The sequence below is a fragment of the Fukomys damarensis genome, unplaced genomic scaffold (assembly GCF_012274545.1).
Source record: "Fukomys damarensis isolate Sample0158 unplaced genomic scaffold, DMR_v1.0_HiC HiC_scaffold_17, whole genome shotgun sequence".
Classification (NCBI taxonomy): Eukaryota; Metazoa; Chordata; class Mammalia; order Rodentia; family Bathyergidae; genus Fukomys; species Fukomys damarensis.
In genome coordinates this window covers 10817827-10837157 of record NW_022900929.1, presented here as the reverse complement: position 1 = coordinate 10837157, position 19331 = coordinate 10817827, and the positions used below count along the sequence as shown (strand labels likewise).

Genomic DNA, 19331 nt, shown 5'->3' with positions numbered 1-19331 from the left:
TTTTTTGAGAGTGTCTCACTATGTAGTTGATATGTAGTTGAGACTGATCTGGAACTCACTGTGTAACCCAGGCTGGTCTCAAACTCACAGTGATCCTCCTGCCTCAGCCTCTCGAGTGCTGGGATAACAGGTGTGTGCCACCATGCCTGGCTGGTAGTCATTCTTAATGTGTTTTACATACATGTTTCTCATCGGATGTATGATTTGCAAATATTCTCTTGCATGTGCATATTAGTTGTCTTTGCCTTATGTTAGGACTGTTGTTTCCCCATTGCCTTTGGCCCCTCTTGCTGAAAATCAGTTAACTGTAAATGCTTGAGTTTATTCCTGAACTCATGGTTCTATTCATCTACCTGTCTCTCTATGCTTGTGCCACTACTCCTTTTAGGTTTTAGAGCCACTAAGTTTTCATAATTACTTAGGGAATGACAGACAACTTCTATTCTTAAAGCATTTTGATTTGGGATTCTTTTCCTTTTAAAAGCCATTATAATTTCCCTAACATATGTGAGAAGCTTTAAAGGTATATAATGTCTTCTTTCTTTTTTCCTTTTTTGCACTGAGGATCAAACTTGGGACCCTGTGCTTGTGAGACAGGCGGGGGCACCACTGAGCTAAATCCCTGGCTGTAATGTCTTCTATTTAAGGATTTGTAGGATACAAACTATGGACTCATTTCTTTGGCTCCATTAAAGTTTATTATATAAATAGGTACTTAGTAGCTAGTAAAAAGTATCATTTATTTGATAAAATATGACAACTTTGTGTACAGTTAGACAGTTCTCATATGTGCACCAGTTTGAGATGGTTTGCAGAAATCTCCAGAAAATTTCTTTCTTCTCTGTTGTTACAGTGTGGACTTCTAAAGACCACTTATGCTGTATGGTTTTTGTGTTGATTTAGTTGAAGATACCTCAGGAAATATTTTTCTAATTTCAGTAAGAAATATATCTTTGATTTTAAAAACTGAGAAAAATGTCTTTAAAAGATCACATCACATTAAGGATGGGGGACTATTGTGACATCATTACTTTCATTTGGAAAAGGTCAGTAAATTTTGACGAGCGATGCTGTTTTGTCACTGCCTTATGGAAGTTTATACCTTTGAAAAATGAGAAAGAAAACAAAGACCATATTGACCCAAAAGCAACTCTAATCATTTCAACTGTAATTTTAAACTGGCACCACCACACATGTACATAGACGGGTATGAGGAGCCCAACATTTAGCAAATGATGATTTTGCAATAATCTGTGTTCTGGATACTAAAGACTCCTCTGTTTAGGGCAGGTGACAGCCATATGTGGGAAGCAGGTGAGAAAGACAAATATTAACTGAGAGCTTATGACCTTTGCCTTTAAGAAATAATTTAATCTTCAGGGAAAAAAATACCTGAGCAAAGATTAGTGAGGTAAAAATGTAATGTGGAATATAGACATTCTTAACCTGTACGAGTACCGATCCACCAGACTGAGCCATTGTGCAACCCTCAGAATTACATCAACACTTCTGTAAACAGTGGGTTAAAATGGCACAGAGGCTAGAAAAGCTAACTAGGAAAATGGAACTCCCGCAGTGAGGTGTATTCATGCCATTCGTAAGAATAATTGAAAGAGATCTAATTTAATATTTTAGTTGACACAGTGTTATTAAAATTTTTGATTTCTGTAAAAATTTTTATTGCAATAATTAGAACATATATTTGAAAATAGTGCCCATAAAACATAGCATTATGGCTGAAAAAAGCCCAGACTATAGTTTGGCACATTTCTTCAAGTTTCCTTTTTAAGGTTCTAGCTTTCTTAGGTATTTCAAGATAGTTCCTACTATGAGGGACTGGGGATAGGAAGCTATGTAGTTCCGTCTGTCGTAATCTTTTATTTTAGGTTTTCAAAGTAACTTCTTAGTAGTTGAATGCCATAGCTAGATTTATGGACTCCACTACTTGACACATGAGCATAAAAAGCTTATTCTAAATTCTGTTTTTGTTTCCATCTTGAAAAAAAAATAACAGAAAGGAAAAAGCATATCTCTTAAAAGTGCTATTGGAAGTTCAATCCCCCCCGGTACCAAAAAAAAAGAAGTGCTATTGGAGACAGCTTTCAAACATGTGAACCAGTGGATTGTTTTAAAACTATAAGCTTGAATAGTAAGAATTCTAATACATGAACATAGCAAATGAAGTTTCTATTTTACAGATAAATCTGCCAAGTGGATCTTGTCTGGATTTTTTCTCTTTAATTGTACAACTTTCTTGGTCAGCAAGATAAACTGTAGCTTTGTGTGACCTTTACCTTTGAACTCTGAAGTACATTTCATAATAACTGGTTCTACCATTTTGACAAATTATTAAATTGTCGCGATGCTGTTCACAGTGGAGTTCATTTTTAGAAATGAGATAGTCAGCTCTTTGGTGTTGTAGGGGGATAGAATGAGGGAACCTGGCTGTGAGGACAAATTGCTTTGCAAGCTGGAAAATGTCAGTCAGCAAACAAGGAAAGGCCCTGCATGAATGAAATGAAAAGTGCTTCCCTGTTCAGGGCTGCAGGGCTGGAGGCTTGTAGAAAATTTCACCTGAAGGACAAGTAGAAGCATCAGCTAGCCAGTGGTCATCTGCAACAAATTTCACTTTGAATCCTTCTGAAAGAAAATTTAATAGAGTAGCTTTTTAAAAAATATAATTAAAATTTTTTTCAAAATTTTATTTTTCCCACCTTTATTGAAACATTAGACAAAAGTTATAATGTTTAGTGTGTATGATATGATGAATGTTATGAAACATGTTATGAAGTGGTTGCCACAGTCAAGATCATTGACATACCCATTAACTCACATAAGTTACCTTTTTGCGCGTATGATGAGGACACTTAAAATCTACTATCTCGGCAAATTTCATTGTCCAGTAAAGTGTTATCTACTACTGTTATGGGTTCCACAATATACCACATGCCCTCAGAGGTGGGACTTTTGGAGATGCTATACTTTGATCAGTGGATCAATCCTTTGATGAGTACAGAGCTAGATGTGCTGTTATGAGTTGGGGCCTGGTTGGAACAAATGTGTCATTGGGAGTGTTGCCTTTGAAGGGTGCATTTCCTTCCCACTCCTTGCCTCACTCTTCACTTCCTGTCTGCCATGAGGTGAGTAGCTTTCCTAAGCCATGTTCTTCCAACTATGCCTTTTCTCCACCAGAGCCAGCCAGCTGTGGACTGAATCCCCCAAACTGTGAGCCAGAATAAACCTCTCCTCCTTCAAGTTTTGGGTGTCAGGTCATTTGTCCCAGCCCCTGGAAAAATGACTCATAAAACTGCAGTCACAATACTGTACCTTAGATCCCCAGAAGTTATTCATCTTAATGTTGAAAGTCTGTACCCTTTCACCCAACATCTCCCCCTGCCCCTGCACAACTACAAATATTTTTAGAATTGAGATTGTCCAAGGAGTCTTTTCTTAACCACTGCAGTCACTAAACATGAAATGTACAGGTTCTTGTGTGTTTATCTTCTAGTCAGGCTGGAGCTGGAGTTCTTTCTATAGTAAGAGTACATAAAGCAAGAATCTGTGATTGCAGTCATTGTTAATTGGCATTACCAGTAGAAACTTAAGTCATTTCACAGGAATATGTGGCTTGAATCTGTTCCATGAGCACAGCCTGTATCAGGGTCCACATTAGGTGCTGTACACAAATATTATCTTGATTTCTGGAATGGTGCATGCTAGTTTCCCAAAAGAATCTAAATGGAACAGTATTAGTGGAATGAAGTTAATATGATCATTCTTTAATCAGAAGGATGATTTGTTGAAGAATGAGTGAGTAGTCTTAGTCATTTGAGAGGTGAAAATCTATGCATATGAGTTCTCTTGTTTGGATATAAGTTTCATTGTAGGTAATTTTTTAATCTTTTCTTGGTCCTCAGGCATTTTAGACTCCCCTAAACCTTGTTTTCTTTTGTTTATAATTTATTTTCAGCCAAAACTCCTCTTTAATGTTTTTAACACTGAAATTGAAACAAGGTAAATGTCTATCAGTAGTGAACTGGCTAAACCTAACATCGCCAGGAGGCCCACCATGGGGTATCAAGAAGAGGATGATAGAATGAGATACTGTAAGGTTAGGGCTGATGTGACGGTGATTGGGGAGGTTTAAGGAAGTGGGAGTTTGCTCCACATTGGATGCCATTATTATGTACCTGAGTATTTTAATAAATCTTATCTATAAGAAAAAAAGACTGAATAGGACTAGTAAAGAAACACTATAGTCTCTTTTTAGCCAGGGTATAGGTATTCGGTTAGTTTTGGAAAATGCTCATTGAGAAGTGATTATGGCATGGTCTTCTTTTTGTTCCAATTCTTCTTGGTCACAGAGACTTGTTGTTATGATTTTGATTTTCTGTGAAATTGTTTCTGTTCATCAGAAGAACACCAAGGCCCAGCTGTGAGGGCCTCCCGATATCTGCTCTCTTTCTCAATGTGAACAAATAAAATGTCCAGCAGTTGATTTCTTCTGATGCAGTACTTTAGCAATAACATGTGTATAGCCTAATTGCATCTTTTGTGGAAATCCAGTTATGTATAGGAGTATATTCATGCAAATCATTGACAGTGTTTGTGTCTGGGGAGGATTATGGATATACTTTGTAGCTTTCACTGGCATTTATTTGTACTTTGGTATTACTTTTATAATAAAACAGTAAGAATGTATAAGATAATCTCAACTACAGTATTTTAGGTCTTGTTCTAATATAACATAGGTAGCATATAAAATTTCCTACATTATTGAATTCTATTTTCAGGTTACTGTGATTTAATAGTCCAGTTATATAATATTCCATCTTGGAATCTATTCAGTTTTTTACACCATTCTTCTTTCATTGGACCTTTAGGTTGTTTCCAGTGTTTGGTTGTCAGAAATCATACTGAGATAAAGCTAGAAATCTTTGGGTATGAATGTCTGTATGTTCTTTTGGATATCTTCCTAACCTCGAGTCCTGTGATTAGAATTCCTGAGACAAAGTCTATGATTAGCTGTTAGGCACTTGATACATGCTGCTAAGTTAAATTGTATTCCAGAAAACGAACATCAGTTTACACTAGCGATTTGTATGTGCCTAGTTATTGTTGTTCCTTTAGGAGTCCGAGACTTCTCCAGAGTAGACAGTGATGTGTATAGAGAGGGGAGTGTATGTTCCCTGGAGGTGTGAATCTGTCCCCTTCTCTGGAAGCCATCAGTGTGACCTTGTATTCAGGGAGCCCCACTGTTCCACAGAGTTGGAAAATGATGTTCATTGGATCAGGTTTCTTCTGCAGATAGAGTCCTGGTCTCTACAATTGCCCTTTTATTTTATTCTCAAATGAGTGATAGGCTTGTTAAATACATAAACCCAGGTTCTGGTAATGAATGATTTTGTTATTCAGGAGTTGGCAGTTTTGTGTTTCTTTTTCATATATTCACTGTACAAGGATCTCCTCATTGTCTATGGTTATGATAACATGAGTTAAAATTAGAGATACTCATTCATTACACAGGGCACTAACTCAAGTTTAATCACCTAGTACATGACTTTTGTGTTTTCTCTGTCTTGCTACTGAAAGAGTCTCACCTTGAGCCCAGCGCTAGTAATTTATCCTAAGATGGAAACACGTAGAAAAATCTAGAGAATTTGGCATTAGCTACAGGCTTTATTAATTAAGCCTGTGGGATCCACATGGAAGATTTTCTTTCAATGGTAAAAGTATTAGTAGGTGCTGCAGTCATTTCTGAAATCATATTTGCAATGGAGAATTTGCATATGCTGAAACTACAGATCAGTATTTTAAATAAAAGCCTACTGGGTACAGTTCACACAAACAGGTACCTATATAGATTTATACCTGTCATCTCTAGGTTTTCTTAGTATAAAGGAAACTGCTTCTAAGTGGTATCTCAGCTATTTAGCTTCTTTTGTTCACATTGAACCTGTAGTTGGATTTCTTGGTTGCTTAAATTGAGTGTTATTTTATGTTGATGTTGTGTTTTTTAAATTTTAAAACATTTGTCTGTCTACATAGTTTTCATAAAATTAATTAACTTCACAGGCTTGTCCAAGCCTGTATTGTACTGGCATCCTGTTTAATCAAATGTTGCCTGTAAGTAAATGGCCAATGAAATGGGCTCTGAGAATCCTATGTAGACACTTCCTATGGTGGTAGTATTTGGTCTGTATTTAATGTCTTTTAAATATATTAATTGACTTTTAGAAAAGAAGATTGAGGGATTATAGTTTGTCCAGAAAATAACCACTGAATTTAAAATTCTCTTTCTTCCTAAGCGTTTTGTGTTCTTTCTTAATGGAGATAGTAACACTATTGTTGATGCATAGAAAAGCTGTGTGTTTTAAAGCTTTGGTCCTGAGCCCAAGCAGGAAAGCAAGACAAAGGCACTCAGCTGCCTGGCAGGCTCTGGGTTCCCTTGCCTCTGTAAAACTCCAGATTTTTCTTGGCTGTGAGCAGCCAGCCCCCATCCCAGGCCTTCTCCATACTCGCTGATGTTTTGCTCACGTGCCTTCTTGACATTTTAAATTTCACTATTGATCTTTGCAGATGTTACATATTTAAGCCCTTCTGTGACAAGTCTTCTCCCTCTGTTTCTTTCTGAGACTCTTATGGGGCAGGTTCTAATTTCTTGCGGTTCACGTTTTTTTCTTTCTCCACTTAATTATCTTGAGTGCCAGCATCTTCTCTGGCCTAGCAGAGGTTCTCTTTTGTGCAGTCTGATGCTTCTAGTCCCCTGGTCCTTCCTGAGAGAATTAAGACTCTCCACAGCCTGCCACCCCCGCCCAGTCTTTCCGTTTTCTTGTACCTCACAGCAAACAGCATAGCTGGTACTGAGGAGGCCCGAAGGAGCCAAGTGATTCATAAACTTGAAAGATTGTGCGATGATTAAAACCAGGCCAATCATGAGCTCTGCTGCATCGGGGAGAGTGGAGATGGGTAATGACAGGCGTGAGGTGATCAGAATTGGTGGCTTTATTACAGCCTGATAGGAATCTTGCCACACGGCGCGGGAGATCCTGGGATGAGCATCATTCTCCCACTCTGCAGTGTAGGAAAGCACTAGATAGATTTATCAGCACAGAACATAGAAGAATAAAGTATATTGCTGGGAAGTGAGGGCTTCTATTGAAATATAAGTACCAAGAGTGCTGACGGCCACAACGTGGATTTATAGGGAATAAGGCCCTAAAATACTTTCTCCAACAAAAACACAGACCTCTTGGAAAAGGCTTTTCCTCTCTCTGTACTCAGCTCCCATCGAGCTTAAATTGCTCTCAGTATTGTGATAATGACAATTCAGTATTACAGGAAGTGGAGGATGAACCACATAAATTAACCAGCTGCTTTTAAGGGTAGTCTGCTCAATGGCTGCCCTCTTAAAATGCTTTGTAGAACCTTCGTGCTCAGTAGGTCTCCAGGCAGTTTTATGCCCAAAAGAAAGAAATGGATTTTATTAAATGTCAGTGAAATAGAGGAGGATAGCTTTGTGGTAGTTAAATTAGTGTAGAATGTTTGTAAAAAAAGTAGTTTATCTTTTCTTAAGTCACCAAAGCAGAACTTTCCTGGACCTTCCTGCCAGAAAATGTGTTTCTGCTAGAAATTCCCATAGATTAGGATTAAAAAGCAAACAGAGAGGGATCGTTTGGCCCTTCTCTCTCCTGTGGGAAGCTTTGCGTTCTGTGGACTAAATGTTATGAATCAGATCCTGCACAAAATGCTGCTGTTATCATGAACTGACTTTTAAGGCTTGACAGTATGCAAGGATTGAGAAAGTGGACTTGTGGAATGAAGGATAAAAGTAGGGCTGAGAGGAAAGGCAGAAAGTAAAAGCTGCAGTGGGCCATTGAGTTGATGCAGAGGTGAGCAGCAGATTAGGTGCCTAAGAGCCAGAAGTGAGCTCTGAGCAAGCCCAGAGCCTCCTGCAGGCCAAATCAGGTCTTCTGGGCAGGATGACTGTGGGGCCAGTTTGTGCCCTGCAGTAAAAGCACTACAATGACTTAAACCAAATAGGGGCACAGGCCTGTAATCCCAGCAATCTAAGAGACTGAGGCAGGAGTATTGCAAGTTTGAGCCCAGCTTGGGCAGGCAGTGTAGCAGCTTAGTGAGACCTTGTCTCAAAATAAAAATAAAGAGGGCTGGGAATGTAGCTCAGTGCAAAGGGCCTGGATTGAATTCCCATGGGGCTGGGGAAAGGAGGGGAAGAGGGCTAGGGAAGGAAGGAAAACTAATTTTGAAAGTACATTTCAAACTTTTGAAAAGTTACGCACAAACTGACAAGTTATGCACAAATTATATCCTCTGATCTTGAACATAATGTAAATTGACCAGCATTATAGGAGTTGGATAGTAAAGATGTTTTAATTGCATGAAATAGCCCTAGGGTTTTTTCCTTTAAACTGTTGAGATTAGGGTTGATTCCACCATGTTCAGAATAGTTTAGGGGACATTAGTAACTACAGATGGGCTTGGTAACCAGTGTTTGGGATAATGACTAGTTCTGTCTGTAATGAACTCAGAGTGTATGAACAGAGAAGGAAAGAAGAGGAAGAGATCAAGGAAAGTAATGAACATTTATTATGCCTTCTGTGTCTAGCAAAATAAAAGTATGAAATACAGTCACTTTCCTCAGCACTTTAATGTTTTGGGGAACAGCAAGGTAGTAACAACACACCAGTCTCAGGAAATAAGATTAAACAGACACAGCAATCATTGTTCTGTGATAGAAACTGTGTGCCCGTAAGATACAAACAGAACCAAGAAATTCTGGGGAAATTACTTAAGTTATAAGATTTTTCCTAAATAATGGTCTTCCCTGATATATTTTAGTCTGGTAGTTAATTTTTAGTCATAAAACATAAAGTAATTTAAACTATTGGAAAAACAGAATCATGTGAATCACATTCAGAATTGTGTCAGTTAAGTTTTTTCATTTCTAGGAGTTAGTATATTATTTCTTTAGCAAACATCCATTGAATAAAATGAAGTTTGTACTATAAAAGAGATGATCAAAATGTATGGTGAATTAAAAATTTTTGTTTCAAATTTATTTCAGTAAAAGACAATACTGTCCCTCCCCCACCCAGGTTACTCCCCCTTCCCTTGAACACACTTATCCCATGGTTCTTGCTGCTTTCTTTTAAGCACTTTTGGAAGTCCTCTTTATCTGTATAAGGTGTGATTTTTTAAAAAATAATGGTGAATACTGGTACTAAGTGCTATCCATTGGGAAGATAGTCTGGTGAAAAACAAGACAGTGTGTCTGCATCCATCTTATTCACCAGATCCAGTACTGTGTGCCCTCTGGTTTTTCCCCAAAGTCAAAGTGACCGTGAAAGATAAAAATTTTAAATCACTTCAGGATATCAAGGCAGCCCCAACCACACAACTAAAGACACACAAGAAAGAAGACTTCCAAAACTGCTTCAGAAAGTCACAAGAATGATGGGATAAGCATGTTTGAGGCAATGCAGATTAATTTGAGGAGGATTCGTAGCTATTTGTTTTTTACTTTTACTATAATAATTGTTTTAAAATTTAAATTTTCATATATTCCTTGTAAAATTGTCACTGAAGAGAAGTTTCTTGGCTCCTTCAACTCCACGTCAGATGACAGAGTAGGGTCCACAGGATTTGTTGGAATCATTCCCAAGATGGACTAACTTCAGAATCCTTCTCTCCTTTTCTTCTTGCCTGGAGGATAGGGAGGTTGGACCCACCTTCCTCCCATACCTGGAAGCCCACCAACCACCTGTACTGACCGAGTGAATCTGGGCTTCTGTTGGAATTGCAACAAGATTTTAGTAACAATTTTTGAAAGAAGGTAATGTTTTATTTAAAAAGGAGCTATGGTTTTTGTAAATTCTAGTAGGTGTTCATTTTTCCTCCAACATTCCTTCTTTCTTCAAATACTTGTAAAGTTTTGATATATTTTATTTTTCACCCCTTTCCCTAATTAACCAAATTGTAAAAATAAGAGAATGAATTTTTTTCTCCTTAGTGTATGAACATTATAAAAATTGACATGTTCAGTACCAAATAATTATAAAATAGAAATTGTCAATATACAGTTTCCTGTCTGTCACCCATTTCTAGAATTACAATTACTTTGCAATTTCTCTTAATATTTTATCATTTTATATAGAGATACACATTTATATTTTAAGAGGCATCATGTGTAATATTAATTTGTAATCTGAAAGAAACCGGCGCCTGCCAAAGATCACTCTGTACACCAACAGAGCTAGAATAAGAGCTTTTGTTGTAGAGCCGCTGTGGCATTTGGCCCAGTAGGTGAAGGAGGAAGAAAAGGAGGGGAGGGAGCTGGGGAAGGGGCTTGGTTATATGGTGGGTGACTGGTACAGGCGGGTCAGGGATTGTGTGGGCTGCGGGCAGCCACTCAGGAGTCATTATTGGACACACTCCTTATACGAACAGGTCTTGTTCGTGCCCATGACTTGTGATGTAGGAAATGGAAACTAAGGTGAAGAAGGAAGTTACTTCTCAGAAAGGTGGCAGCCATTCCAAGGCACTTACCTTACATAATCTGCTTTTTTAACACATTCTGACTTTGTGTTAATATACATATATACACATGCAAACATACATAAATGTTAGTATATATAAATACATGCAAATACATTCATACTCCTGTGAGCCTCGCTCTCCCACAGAGTGCTCAAGCACTCCTCATTGTTAGTCCCCCCCTGGCTTGTTACAGATCTCTTTGCAGGCTTCCTTACTACTCTGATTATCCCTTAGCAACTGTTGGTTTCTAAGTATGGACTCCTAGGGTCCTTCTTGTTTTTTCTTTTTATTGGTACATTTTAGGTATATGATATAATGACATTCATCATTGAAATTTGTATCTTTACATAATCCATCTTGGTTCTTATTTTTTCCCCAATCCCCTGCCTCCCTTCAAACCCTCCATCCCTCCCCATTTACAAAGACTGTTTCCATTTTTTCATTTTCTCAAATTAATTCCATTCTCTACTTTTCCCTACCCCTTCTACTTCCACTTCCTCTTTGCCCTTTTCTTCCTATTTCACATTATGTATTACACCTTTTGATACTTATTTACACTTTTAGATTTTCACACCAGAGAAACTATTCAGTATTTACATGTGTGTCTTATTTCACTTGAGTATCACCCCAGTGTGCATCCATTTAGCTGTAAATGTCTCTAATTTCTCACTCTTTATGGCTGAATAGTGCCACATTTCATTAAAAAAATTTTCTTTTCATTCTCCATTTGATGAGTAATTGGGCTGTTTCCAAATTTTAGCTATTACAAACTGTGCTGCTGTGAACCTGGGTGCACATATATCGCAGTGGTATGATTCTTTTAATTTTGGGGGGAAGATCCCAGCAGAGGAATAGCTGGGTCAAATGGGACTTCCAATCCTAGTTTTCCGCGGTATCTCCATACTGATTTCCACAGTGGTTGCACCAGTCTGCATTCCCACCAACAGTGGAGAAGGGTTCCTTTTTCCCATAACCTTGCCAGCATTTGTTAGTGGTTGATTCATAATAGCCACCGTTCTTTCTGGGGTGAGATGGAATCTCAGCGCTTTCTTCATCTGCATCTCTCAAATGATAAGTGATGTTGGTCCTTTTTAAAGCTTCAGGACCACAGAGCTGAAGGATGCCCCAGAAAGATGCCAACCAGGAGAGATCTCCTTTCCCTGAGAGGATAGCACCCCAGGCCTGGTAGTATCACTTTGACTCATCTTTGTCTCTTCTTTTTTCTTCACCTGTCAATTCTAGAATGATTGATAAACTGTTTGGGCTGTTAATTTTGTGAAATATTTTACTACTTGGCAAGGCAGATCCACCCCCACTCTGAATTACAGTAGTGGCTCTATTTGTGAATGCTTTTGTTTGAGAACAGTTTGGTTCACACAGAAGCATTTGGCAAAATTTTGTTATATGTGAACTGTGCATCAGCTGCTGAACACAACTGCAACCATCTTTCCCATATGAACATGAACGTGGCCATCTTTTCCAGAATTATGGAATGAATTAAATTTGTGAACCAGTGTACCACTCTACTTAATTTATAAAAAATTTCCTGTTCTCATTTTTCCCCAGATGATTATGATGATAGGGGGTGGGGGGAGGGGAGATAACAGGGATTGAACCCAGGGCCTTTACACTGAATTACATCCCTGACCGCCCCTCTCCCTTTTAATTTCAAGTTCTGGTCATGCTGTGTTGCTCAGGTTGGGCTTGATCTGATGATCTTCCTGCCTCAGCCTCCTAGAGTAGGTGGAATACAGGACTGCACTACCATAATCCGTTCCAAATGAAACTATTCCTTTTGGAATTTCTAGAATTGACCTCTTTGTGATTTTCTTTGGCCTTGGATTAAAATCACAGGTAAACTTAATGCAGCAATTTAAGCTCTTCATTGAGAGCTTTGGATCTTATTGCCCAGGAACATAATCTACCTTTCAATTTACTTAGTTATCCCTCTCCATACCTCCCTGAAATGTTTCTGTCGTGTGCCACATGGCAGATGCACATGTGTTGTTGTTTATCATTAACCTTGAGATCTATGGTCTTTGCCTTGTTTACAACATTGGTTTGCAGTATGGATGTTGTGTTGAGAAAACTTTGGTTGTGTATAGTCTGATTTCCTCCTTTACAGAGGACTGAGCATTTTTTGTCTTGCTTTGTTTGCCCTTTGTTATTAATACGTTATTCTTATTGTCACCTTAGAACGAGGAGAAAGATTAGATCTTAATTTTAAAGTTCTTTCCTGGCTTTTGGAATGTCTTATTCCCGTGGAGTTAGGAGTGGACGATTTCTCTTACTCCCTGGATAATTCTGATCACATACTGAATTTTCCCGCAGATGTCCCCCTCTTGCTAGCTTGCCTGCTTTCCTCCCAGCTGTCCTCTCTGGGTGGCACCTGGTAGGCTGGCACGGTCACCTGTTCCCACCAGCTCTTGTTGCTCCCGCTGCACTCCCCCAGGAGCATGACCATCCCCGTGGGCCCATCACACTGGTCACCATGGACCAGCCAGGTGGACACCTTGATGTCCTGCGCCTCTGTGGCTGGCTGCCACCCAGCCAGGCTTTTTTAGGGAATGAGCTAAATCGCAGCTTCCACTGGGGTCTTGTTTTGGGCATATTTTATAGAATATTTCATTTTAAATTAGAAGTATATTTAATTTTCTCAAGACGGCTGCAGTTGTTTCTCCTCACAGCACTGCCCTGGTCATGTCTCAGTGTCATTTGGGGAGGAAGAGGAGTGGATGCCTCCTCTGTGTTTCTCTCCTGATGAGCCAGCCTGCCAGTCCTCCTGACAGGCTGCCCCATTGCTTTTGTGCCTGCCTTTCTCTTTCAGTCACTTCTACCAGACTCTGCTGTAGATGGATGGCAGGCACTCTGATCTGGTTATTTTCTCCTATTCCAGTAATTGTTCCTGGCTGCTCTTTCTAGTGGATTGTGATATTCTATGTAGAAGAACTAAATATATCCTCCAACTTTTTCCTCCTCTCCCAAATTGGAAGCCTGTATTTTGACAAAATAGTGAGCACATTCATCTTCCTTCTGCTTTGGCAAGACACGGTTCCTGTAGCTTATGTGTAAATTTAGTTTTTTGGGGTATCTTTTAGCTGTTTTTTTTGGGGGGTTGCCTCTTTGATTCGTTGGAACATAAGTATTGAGAAGGATACATAGGAAATTCAAAGAAAATGTGAATTTACTTTTTTGGTTGTGCTTTCCTTCCTTAATTTGGGGAGAACAAAAATTGCCTCCAGTGGTAGAAATTTTTAAAATTCTCTTATGGTACCAGGCGTGGTGCTATACACCTGTAATCCGAGGCTGTGATTTAGCTCATTCCCTAAAAAAGCCTGGCTTGGCTGCAGCCAGCCGTAGAGAGGCAGGAAGACTACCACAAGTTTGAGGCCAGCGTGGGTTACATAGTGAGTTCAAAGCCAGCCTAAACTGCGTAATGACACCCTGTCTCAAAACAAAACACCCAAAATTTTCTCTTATGGAGAAAATGCTGTTATCAGCATTTGTATATAAAGGATAAACATATTTTGGGATTATATGCCTTGATTATGTATTACATAAATGTTTTTTCTTAAATGATATAAATTGGACATATCAAGAAAATATTTTATTGTGCCCATAACAATGCATAAATTCCTAGAACTGTATCTTCTGCACGGTTAGAAGTATTTACCCCATGTATTTTATATTAAAGTTTTTCCACTGGTTTTTAAGTTGTAGATTCTGTCTTTTAAATACATTAGCTACTAGGAAGTTTTGAAAGCAAATTTCTCTTACGTGAATTACTGCTCAAAGTCATTGTCAAATCATTTTTCTTGCATTAAAATGAAGAACATAGACTGTTTCTGACTACTGCAGCTTAACGCATAATGGATATCTTTGTTTTAGTGAAAAATTTAGGGGGCTTTGACTTCAAACTTTACAAAATAAATTAGTCTTTTGAAGAACTCTGATCCAGAGCTTTGGATGCACTCCTGTTCTCTTGGTGTGTTGTTGCCATCTAGTGGTGTGACTTGGTCATGACTCCAGTGCTCAAATCTGCCATGTCTTGAGTTGGATAACGTGTACTCGGAAAATGTGACCTGTGGTCACATTGACAGGCAAAATAGTAAACAGGGACTGTACTCATGGTTCCGTTCTGAAAGTCTGTGTTTATGCTGTTTGTCCCCAGCTTCTGCTGTTTGAGCGGTCGTGGATGAACAGATGGAAGTCTTCTGTCCTGCATGAAGGGGAAGGCAATATTCGCAGCGTGAAGTGGAGGGGCCATCTGATCGCCTGGGCAAATAACATGGTAAAAGCCCATCTCTGCCTTCCAAACACTTGATTGGTAGCAGAAGAGTAGATAAGATTGATAGGGCTGTGACAAAGGGAGAGGTGCCATGCTGGTGGTTATTTCTAAAAACCACAAATGGCAGTTGATACCATACATAGGAGGTTAAAGAAATTAGATTGCTTTTAGCTTCCATAAAATAGTAACGCCTGCCGGGCATGGTGGCGCATGCCTGTAATCCCAGCACTCGGGAGGCTGAGGCAGGAGGATCTCTGTGAATCCGAGACCAGGCTGGGCTGCATAATGAGCTCCAGGTCAGTCTCAACTACATAGTGAGACCCTGTCTCAACACCCCCCCCAAGAAAAAAATAATGCCCAACATATTCTGGACTCTATTTTAGAATAAGCAACCTGGGGCATGGAGAGTAGGCAAGAGAATGAGCAACCATCTTAATAAGTGAGGGGCTGCATTGGAAATGAGGTCTGGAAGGCCAAGGGCTGGTAACTGTCGAGGTGAAATAAGTGTAGAATATCGCTGATTTATCTGTACTCCGAGCATAATCTGAGGCAGAAGTCTAGGCCTGCCTTTACGAAAGCAGATCATAAATTTCAGTACCACACTTAATTAAAGTTTACTTAGTTAAAGTCTATAAAAATTGGAGCCAGTTCATATTTGGCATATCTTTTGAAAATTTCAAGATATGATTTAGTAAATCAGCTTTTCTCTCTTTGTTCCTTACTGGGGATTGAACCACAGGGCCTTTGTACTGAGCTATATCCCCAGACTGTTTTAGTTTTTATTTTGAGTCAGGATCTCACTAAGGTGCACAGGCTGGGATAGAATTTATAATTCTCCTGCCTCAGCCTCCCAGAGTGCTGGGATTACAGGCTTGCGCTACCATGCCCAGCTTTTTTCAGTTTTAAATGATAGAAATCTCCTCAGAACCCATTTTCATTCCCAAGAGAGTTAAACTAACCTGTGGTTTCATGGTCCATTCTTAGCAGCTTGCTTGATGTTTCCATTTGAGAACTTTAAAATATAAGGTGTAGTTTTCTTTATGTAGGTGATTTCTCAAAAATCAAACCTCATTTTTGTGGTGTGGAAGTACAATTAGAAATGTTACTTGTCTGTCATTTTGGAAATGGAGTTTTTGATGTTTGTACATTTCACATTTGTGTTAGATTTGAGTCACCAGGCCACCTACTGATGAAACGTTCTGTGTCCACGAGGTGTAGAGATTTTTTTTGGTTTTAATTCTCACAGGACCTGTGAGGAGCAGGAGAATTCTCCTTTGCATCGCTCATAGCCGTACCCCATAAATGCTGCCAATATTTTGCAGTGCTCATTTGTGCAGTGCAGCAGGGGCTGTTGATAAATTTTCCTTTCCTTCCCTTCTTCCAAGTAGAGAATGCTTAGTGCTGTGTTGCTCTCCAGGGTGTGAAAATTTTTGACATCACCTCAAAGCAAAGAATCACCAATGTGCCCCGGGATGACGTGAGCCTCCGCCCAGATATGTATCCCTGCAGCCTCTGCTGGAAGGACGGCGTGACCCTGATCATTGGCTGGGGGACATCTATCACGGTGGGTTTGCTTGTCTTCATAATAACTTCGTGTTGTTAGAGATCCCTTGACAGTGGCCTGAAGGGATAGGAGTTCTCAGATGGCTTCTGTGACCCCCCCCCCGATGTTTTCACCTGCTGTGCTGATGGGGTAACTGTTTAATTATTTTCCGTTCGTAAGTTGTAAGGTACTGTACATTCTTTCTTTTCTGTATCAAGCAGTGCAACCTAGGCTTTTCCATGCTTAGAGTGGTGCTGACTTTTTGATCTTTTTTAAGTTTCCTACAGCCCAGTTGCAAGGCCGTGGCTATTTATGGAACATGTGGGTAGTTTTGCTGGTTAGCCAGGTTTTCTTTTTATTATTCCATCTCCCTTAGCTTTGACCCTTAGCATCTTCGTTTGAGTTATTGATGGTGGAGAGAGAATGTTAAAACTAAATCATCCCATTTGCTTGGTAATTTTGATGGAGTAGAGGCCCAGACGTATTATCAGTAATAAGATCTGGGAATATTTTCTGGGCATATAATTATCTGACCTTAATGTGCCTGGGTGAATGAGATTTAGCTGCTCTATAGAAAGGGCCAGAGTTCAATCACATTTGTCTCCCACACACCAGAGCTTCTGTCAGAGTAGGTACTTCACAGCCAAAACTTGTTTGCTTGCCTTTAGAAATACATTACTTAATATAAACAAGCTAAATGTTAGCTGAATTAAACATGGTATGAGAAGGTGTCCCGGCGATCATCAGTCTCTGGAGGCAAGCAGGCCTGGGGTCTGTTGTGACTCCTCTTCCTCCTGTGCCACCCTCCCTCAGCCCTGCTGTTCCCATCTGCAAAGCGATAGTCCAGCCATGGCTCACATCGCAACTTTGGATGAGCAGAGAGTGAGCGAAAAGCTACAACATGCTTGGCATACAGTCTGACATATTATAATTGCTTAGTAAATGATGGCTCTCATACCGGGAATCCTAGAAAGACCATGAAAGGGATGTTACTTTTCAAAGCTCACTCTTTGTCTGGTTAGGGAGAGCATGGAGTTTACTGATGCTGTGATTGTTACTTCCAAAACCATCACTGTTTCGAGGTAAGGGCTTCCAGGCCCTCCCTCACACTGGAGCAATACGGGTTTTCTTTCTTTTTAGATGGAGTATGAAATGATTGTTTTCATGCGTTCTGTCAGCATACTTGATTCATATGTAGATTAATAAAAAAGAAAATGTGTCCAGTGGTCTTGTATAAAAAAAGTGATCTGCCATCTCCCCATTCCATGTGTGGTTCTCAATCCAATAAGTTTATATTCTTTTTTTAAAGTACATTTTCGTTAGTGCCTATAAATTTTACAAAGTACTGGGTTTTGATGGGGAATTTTCATACAAGTCTATACTGTAATATATTTTTATCATTATACATCTCCCTTACCCTACCTAGCACTTCTGTCCTCCCGTCATCTTCTTTAATAATATTTCCTCTTCTTTCGTGCCATCTTTTCCACATGTAAATTTATGTTCTTGGTATCTTAAATGTTCTGTGAATATTTGTTTTCCTCCATGGGTTTTTATTTTAGAATATTCCAAAGTGTAGCCACATTTAGGGTCAGTTATAAATGATCACCATCTCAAAGAAAAAGGGGGTAAAAAACCCAATACTGACGAAAGTCATATAAGATCAGTCTTTGACTTCACGGTTAGTCAGTCTTACCTGGGTGACTGAATTTACATAAATTCTTCCTGTTTGTTACTACAAAATTGAATATTTTCCTTCAGAAACTACAGCACAGATGGTCGAAAATGATCATAGCCTTATCCACAAGCATTATTAAAGTGCATATGTGGTGTGTGGTGTGTCTGTGTATGTGTGATAGGGTAGAGGGTGACAGAAAGAGATTGAGGAATAGACCCAGCTTAAGCCACAGACTGAGGTATGTATACATTTCTACCTGCCCTGCATACGTACAATTGAAAACAAAGGTCAGCACAGGTTTTTTGTAAATGGCTGGTAGTCATGTGTTAGATTTGCAGGCTCCATAGTCTTGTCACCGCTGCTGTTTCCCCTTCCCTCCTCTGCACCTCTCTTTGTTCCCTTAAAAAATTGTGAAAAATACCATACTCAAAACAGCTGCAGCTGGGCATGGCTGCCATTCTCCAATTCTGCAATACATTGATCGTAATCCACATGAGGTAACAAGAGCACGCACCCTTCTGGAAAGTATCTTGAACAACAGGAACTAATGTGTAGTTGGAAATATCAGGTCTAATGTGAACACTGGTCACCTTAGCCCTGGGGTTTTTGGTTAAATCTTCCGAGCAGAGCCCTATCTGCATGGTGAAGATCTCTGGACAACAGGATTACATTCTGAGAAGTTCCCCGTGGGTGATTTCATCATTGTGTGAATGCATTAGAGAGTACTTAGACAAACCAAGACACTCAGAGGATCACTGAGCAATAGAATCTGGGGGCCCACTGTAGTATACATGTTCTGGGATTGACTGCAGGGTCCTTATCGCAGCATGGGATGCAGTAAGTAAAGTTTCAGAGACCAATCATTAGACTCTATTAAAAGTCTTAAAGTTTTCTTTCTTTGCCCTTGAATAAGACTGCCTACCTGTCTCTGCTTCTCAGTCTCTTTTCTCTCTCTGTGTTTCTGTGTTTCTCCCTCTTTCTAATGTGGTACTGGGGACTGAACCCAGGGCCTTTGCATACATCCTCAGCCCATTTTTAATTTTCAGTTTGAGGCAAGGTCTTGCTGAGTTGCCCAGGCTGGGCTCAAACTTGCAGTCCTCCCCACCTCAGCCTCTCCCACCTGGTTTACAGGCATGCACCACCATGCCAGCTTTTGAGAATGACTTTATTGAAGAAGAATGTTGGAGAATGAGTATAAGTAATGGTTGCTATATATCATTCAAATTAATTTCTGTCGTTAAAATCACACCGTAGATTTATGCATT

General features: G+C 39.5%; 1 protein-coding gene across 2 annotated transcripts in view; it reads left to right on the top strand.

The window, feature by feature from the left end:
• Vps41 (VPS41 subunit of HOPS complex) overlaps window positions 1-19331 on the top strand; it is a 158560-nt gene that overhangs the window by 77216 nt on the left and 62013 nt on the right. Inside the window, exons 1-3 of one of the 2 annotated variants that reach the window (XM_033764837.1) lie at window positions 9592-9853; window positions 14729-14848; window positions 16263-16409. In XM_033764837.1, coding sequence (XP_033620728.1) covers window positions 14753-14848; window positions 16263-16409 — 243 coding nt within the window. In that variant the 5' untranslated portion in view covers window positions 9592-9853; window positions 14729-14752. Of the gene's footprint in view, window positions 1-9591; window positions 9854-14728; window positions 14849-16262; window positions 16410-19331 lie in introns of those variants that run through there. The other variant, XM_010610865.3, reaches the window with a different exon arrangement.